The sequence below is a fragment of the Hippopotamus amphibius genome, chromosome 7 (genome assembly GCF_030028045.1).
Source record: "Hippopotamus amphibius kiboko isolate mHipAmp2 chromosome 7, mHipAmp2.hap2, whole genome shotgun sequence".
Classification (NCBI taxonomy): domain Eukaryota; kingdom Metazoa; phylum Chordata; class Mammalia; order Artiodactyla; family Hippopotamidae; genus Hippopotamus; species Hippopotamus amphibius.
This window is the reverse complement of record NC_080192.1, coordinates 76,603,507-76,609,506: the sequence shown is the minus strand read 5'-3', so window position 1 is coordinate 76,609,506 and position 6,000 is coordinate 76,603,507. Positions and strand designations below refer to the sequence as shown.

Sequence of the window (6,000 nt, the reverse complement as noted above, 5' to 3'; positions counted from 1 at the left end):
GTTGCTTCCTCTGTAGAACGGACAGTAGCTACCTGCGCTTTTTGGTCTTTTGGCCAGTCTTGTGGACGTGGCTTTGTGAAATGGTAGTTCTTTCTTCATCTGCAAGGAAATTGCTTGCCTGTCATTGAGCATTGTAGAACAAGGCCTGGGGCTTTCCATTCCCAAGAGATATTTCAGGCACGATGTATCAAACAATGTATCAAAGGTTGTATCCGAGAATGGTTTCAGCCTTTATTACTTACATCTGGTCATGAAATTGTTGCCAGCTTGCTACTAGGAAATGTCTTTGTCATAGATTACAGGAAATCTGGCCCTTAGGCCAGTTACTAACCCAAGTCTTAGCACAGACAGATATTAAGAAAAACAGGGGCAGACCACTCAGACTTTCTATAGATGATTATCTATTTGGTTCCAAAGTTAACCTCCAACTTTATGAAATGGTGATAGATTAGGACAGAGGGCTCAGGAGAAAGGGGCAGAACAACGTGGTGTGGTGGAAAATCAGTCTTTAACACCCAAACGATCTGCATTTAAGTTTTAGTTTATATATCTTCTTCCCAGTCGCTTAAGCTAGTCCTTCTCCCTGAGTCCCGGTCTCCTCGGCGGTAAGCTGGGGATAACGATGCCTATCGCTGGGGATGTCGCGAGGGCCAGAGACAGTCGGTGAGGTGCCTGGACCTGCGGGGCCTCTGAAGCTCTTGCTGGGTTAGGGCGGGAGCCGCCCAGGGACCTGTCACCGGGAATGCTGCCCAGGCAGGACGGCGGGGACGGGACCCCAGCTGGCAGGAGGGGCTGGGGCCGCGGCACCCCTGGTGGGCGGGTCGCTCGCCAGGCAGAGGCTGGGGGCTCCCCGGGGCCTTTTGTTGGCAGCCTGAGCGGCCTCCGCGCGCACTCCCGGGAGGATTAAAGCCAGATGTGGCGGCCGGGCGGGAGCCCGGGACCGGAGACCCAGACGCCGCTCCAGAGCCCGCGGTGACAGTGAATGAAGCGGGGAGATCTCACGAGAAAGATACGGGCTGCGAGACGGCGCCCCTAAATGACAGCCGGGCGGGGCTCTGGCGGGCGGCTCGGCCGCGCGGGGGCGCCGGGCGGACGGCGCGCAGCACCGGCGGCCAATGGCTGGCGGGGTCGCGGGCGGGGCCGGGCACGGGGGCCGCGGCGCTCCAGCGGCGGGGCGGAGCCGCGCGGGGAGGCGGGGCGCCTGGCGGCGGCGGCGGCAGCGGCGGCGGCGGCCGCGGCAGGACTGGCAGCGCCGGCGGCGGGTGAGGAGCTCGCGGCGGCGGCGCGCGGGCAGCTTCGAGGTGGGGGCGCGGGGCGGCTGCGCGGAGGGCGCGGGACTGAGGGGCGGCGCCGGCCGCCGGGCTCTGCGGCGCCGGCTCGCGGGAGATCCACCTGCTGGTAACGGAGCAGCCTGCGCCGCGGCCCGGCCGGGAGCTCGTGCGCCGCCGGCTGCGACGGGGCCGGCTCGGGGCGCGGGCGGGCTGGGCCTCGGGGCGGGGCGCGGGCTGGGCCGCCCTGGGCTCGCCGTCGGCCCCGCTCCGCCGGCGCCGCAGCTCCTCCGTGCTGCGCGCTCTCGGCGTGGGCGGCCGGGCGCCCGGTGGCGTTCTCGGCGCTGCCCGGCGCGGCGGGGCTCGTCGACTTTGGGGCAGAGTGGAGGAAAGTGGGGGGCTTGGGGGTGCAGAGGGGGAGGGAGAGTTGCCCGCGGGACCGGCTGCCCCGGGGCGCACGCTCATCCCGGAGTCGGCGGCGTCCCGGGGGCCGCGGGGCAGGTGGGGCGGGGGCGAGGCGGCCCGGGCGCAGGGGCTGGGCTGCTCCCGGGGCGGCGAGGCGTACACCATCCTGGCGAATTTTCCTACGAAGTCAAGACCCGCCGGTCCTCTGTGCAAGCGCACTCCCATCCCCAGGCCTCAGCTTTCCGCTAACGAGGAAGCTGCGAGGGGGGACCCTCGGGTTGGGGCCAGGTGATGCCACTGAGCGTACCAGGTGACAGCGCGAAGGCGTGTTGTATGAGCTGGCGGTCGGACCACTTGCGCGCCCGCTTTTTATTTCTCGCAGCGTGTGTTTCTCCGGAGCCCGTTCATTGCTTACAATCCGAGATGCAGATATAAGCAGGCGCAGTGTATGTTTTCGGTGCTCTCCGTGTATTTTGCTGTTGTCTTTTTGCTGTCGGACGACTTCTGATAAAAGAGAATGACATCGTCGTTTGTTCGAATTTAGAACCTCAATGTATAAGTGAATAACATGCGTCTAGTGGTTTATGTTTCTTTTTTCTGAATGTTAAAAAAAAAAGTTCCATTAACAGGTTATCCTAACGGAGCTTTTTTTAGCCCACACGTGTAAATCTGAAAATGCACAGGACGATGAAATTATGTAAGCTGTATTAACGAAAAATAGAAATCCTTTTATAAACGTAAAACCAATGAATTTTAACATAATCGCGGTGTATAAAGTTATAGGGCTTACATCATGGATTTCATGATGGTGCCTTCCCTACAGGCACCTCTGTCCTGCCTGTGGGATGGTAATTAAGCCACATGTTAAGTGTTTTCAGCCATAGAACATATTGAATGTTTCAGAGAACACTTTAAAATCCAACAAAAGCTATATATCTAATCATAACATACAGGAGTGCAGCCCCTAAAGGACTGTTAATAAAACAGATTTTTTGGTCTGAGATCTAGAGTTGAAAGTTCCATACATCTTTGTCAGGGTGGAGAAGATGACCAGGAACTTTAGCCACTGCCTTTTTTGTTGCTAAGAATTCAGATGTGTTCAGTGATAGTCTCAGAGAGTGTCCGGGTGTTAGACCAAAATTTTTACAAATGCGGACAGCGATGAGAAATATGGGTCACTTCTCTTGCTTTAGGTAGTCAGTCACCCACAGGGCTCTTGGCTGTCCAGCCTCTGAACTGCCTCTCCTGTTTTGAGAGCATGGGGATCATTGGTCTTGCTCTTGTTCTGGGCAGTTAAACTTCATCAGTGTGGAAACCCTAATTAAAAATGTATGACGACATTCTTACTAAGTAAAATGCTCTCATATTTCTCTTGCAGAATTTCAGGTCTTATTTGTTGGCAGGGTTCATTGTAAGTATCTTCAAACCAGAGATTAATTACTTCCTGGATCCAATATTTAATATTCCTTATGTTTTTCCCATTATGAATACTAAACTATATCTATAGTCTACTTTGGTTATAGAGTTCATTGACTTTTGTCTTTCTACCCATTTATTCTGGATTTTATCTTATGGGATTTATTTGTATTGAATATAACTGTTTCAAAATATCTTTTATTTTCTGGTTCTCTGCTTCTCTACTTCCCCGTGATTATGGATTGAATGTTTAATAATCTGTATACTTTTAGATCTTTTATCAAGACAGAACCCTTCTTGAAGTAAGGTAGGGCTAAGGATATAGCAACAGAAAGTTATATGCATTTTTATATGAATTTTTTCTGATGCCACAGCAGGATTAAAATTCCAAGTTACATAATTCACTGAGTTATCCCTTCCCTTTTTATAATCAGAGTTCATTATCGAGTGCTTATTGACATAAGGCAATATATTAGGCACTTTATGGAATTGAATTGAAATTCTAGGATTTCACTGTGAAGGCTGTTGACATGGATATGTCAGAAGGTGAAAAACTTTGGCTTTAGAAAATAACCATAACTTGAACCTGAGACTATCTTTGGAGTTCTTTGTGGAGAGTGAGGGGAAGCAAGAAAATAGGGGAGTTCAGTGCTTCTAGAATATTATATGGCAGAGCTGTTGGCCAAGGAGTCTGCCTGGATGTGAGTGGGGGGAGGGGAGGGCCTAGCCCAGGGCACAGGAAGTGAGAAATTCTTTTCAAGTTTTCAGTTACAACTTTGAAGTTTCCTGTGAATTTTGCAGTTTATTCCATTATAGATCCATGTTTGTTGTAGAGTATAATTTTTTTTTTTTTAATTCAGACTTAAACTATTGGGTAAAGGTAAAACCCTGGGAAGATTCACCAGTGTAACCTGAGACTTGGAGTATCCCTGGCCCTTCTGTCCCACCTATAACCCTGGTATCCCTATGTAGTATCCCACCCATATCCCTGGCGGTATAGGTGGCCTAGTTTGAGAGACAGAGGGTGGGAGATGAGGACTTGGACTGTGGAGTCATGCAAATTAGGGTTCTGTCTCTGTGTAAAATAGAGTCGGCAATGCCTGCCTCACGGGAGTTAGTGAAGATTTAGAACGTGTGGGACGCATAGGAAACACTCGGTGAGTTGTAGTCTCTGTCATTTTTATTATGAATCCTATACCCTAGTGATCTGTTTTCACTAGTGGAGTTTTTTAGCGACATCAGTTTTACAAACCAGCTGAGGTGGTAGTTTCTGAATTGCCTACAAATGACCACTTTAATCAACCATGCTCTTTGTCAGAGGGAATTGTCCCTCGGGCTTCCCAGGCCTTTTCGGAGGTGCATTAACTCACCCCACTGGAGTGTCACTTAGTGGGTTGCCAAGTGCATCTCCTGGTACCCCTGTGGCCACAAGGAATCAGTGTACATCTTATTGCTCCTGATACGCCCCGAGGGAATGAGACCGGCTCTGCCCAGAGCGGCCTGAACCAGTGACTGGCTGCAGGTTTTTGATTTGGTTTTATTTTTTAATATACTTAACATTTATTGAGAACCTATTATGTGCTAGGTGACTACGCTTAGCTACTTCTAAGGACTTGATTTCATTCCATTTTCTGAACAGTTTTGCTAGGTGGGAGGTGATCTCCAGATTTCCTGAGTTAAAGCAATGCTAAGTGATTAGTCCTGGGTCCTACGGTATCCTAGTTGGATTGCTGCATCTTGTAAATGCTGAAGTAGTCCCAGTTTACACCTGGGGAATAGGTTAATCGTTGGAAAAATGACATTTATTTTATGATGATGATCAGTAACAATCATAACGGTAACCTTTTTATTATTTATGAGAACAAGAGGAGCCAGGACAGGTAGTTTTCTCATTTTATGGGTGAAACCACAAAGCTGAGGTAAGTGACGTGCCTGAAGCCACCTCAGCAGTGATGGAGCTGGGTCTCGGAACCAGGGCTTTTGACCCTTGTAAGATGTAGTCTGTCAGTTTTCTTTAAAAATTTTAAAACATTAACTATTATTGTGCAATAGGAGGATTGCAGAGAGTGAAGATTATGTCACTCAGGAACCACTGTGTGATCACTAGAGTTCTCAGCTTGGAATCTGTGGCTGATTTAGTGAGCCCCACCATGTCCCCCTTTACATAAGTAACCATAACTCTGTTTCCACAGGCAAAGCAAAACCAATGAGGAGGGAGTATAGTTGGAAGCTTTTTTTTCCCCTGGAGGAGAAGAACCATATCATTCTAATATATTAAATGTCATTTGGATATCATTTGGTAATCTTGACAGATACATTTTAGCCCAGCCAAAAATCTGTTTATAACAGTGACTGATAAATGAAGAAACGAATATTTTGCATCACTGAGCAAGTTTTTCTCTTTTCCTCCTGAATAGGAAGAAAGAAGCCTGCCACAGCCACCTGTGAAGACTGTGCAGACAATGCTGAATAGTCATTGTGGATGGTGTGGCTGCCAGACTGGTTCTGCCAAGCATCTGAAATGAACCTCTCCTATTGATTGTTTTGACTGGCCCAGAGCCAGGAGTACTGGATTCACTTGACTTCAGGATAAAAAGAAACAGTCTTGGTTATCATCATAAACATCTGAACCAGTGTGATGGTGAAATGAGATGAGGCTCCGAAATGGAACTGTAGCCACTGTTTTAGCATTTATCACTTCGTTCCTTACTTTATCTTGGTATACTACATGGCAAAATGGGAAAGGTAAGGAAAACATCTCTGAAGACATGCATGAAGTGTAGTAGGTTTTTTGCTTTGTCAGTGGTGCATAAATGTTTGAGTTAAATGCCTCTGTGATCTGCATGTTGCATGCTGTCTGCTGGCAGCCTGCCAGTTTCTTTCTGACAGAAAAATGAAACTGTATTCTTGG

The 6,000-nt window shown here is 49.1% G+C and overlaps 1 protein-coding gene across 2 annotated transcripts in view; it reads left to right on the top strand.

Annotated features, from left to right (window-relative positions):
• Positions 1-1,227: 1,227 nt before the first annotated feature.
• MGAT4A (alpha-1,3-mannosyl-glycoprotein 4-beta-N-acetylglucosaminyltransferase A) overlaps positions 1,228-6,000 on the top strand; it is a 109,757-nt gene continuing 104,984 nt past the window's right edge. Inside the window, exons 1-2 of one of the 2 annotated variants that reach the window (XM_057740802.1) lie at positions 1,228-1,262; positions 5,507-5,834. In XM_057740802.1, coding sequence (XP_057596785.1) covers positions 5,741-5,834 — 94 coding nt within the window. In that variant the 5' untranslated portion in view covers positions 1,228-1,262; positions 5,507-5,740. Of the gene's footprint in view, positions 1,302-5,506; positions 5,835-6,000 lie in introns of both variants that reach the window. The other variant, XM_057740803.1, reaches the window with a different exon arrangement.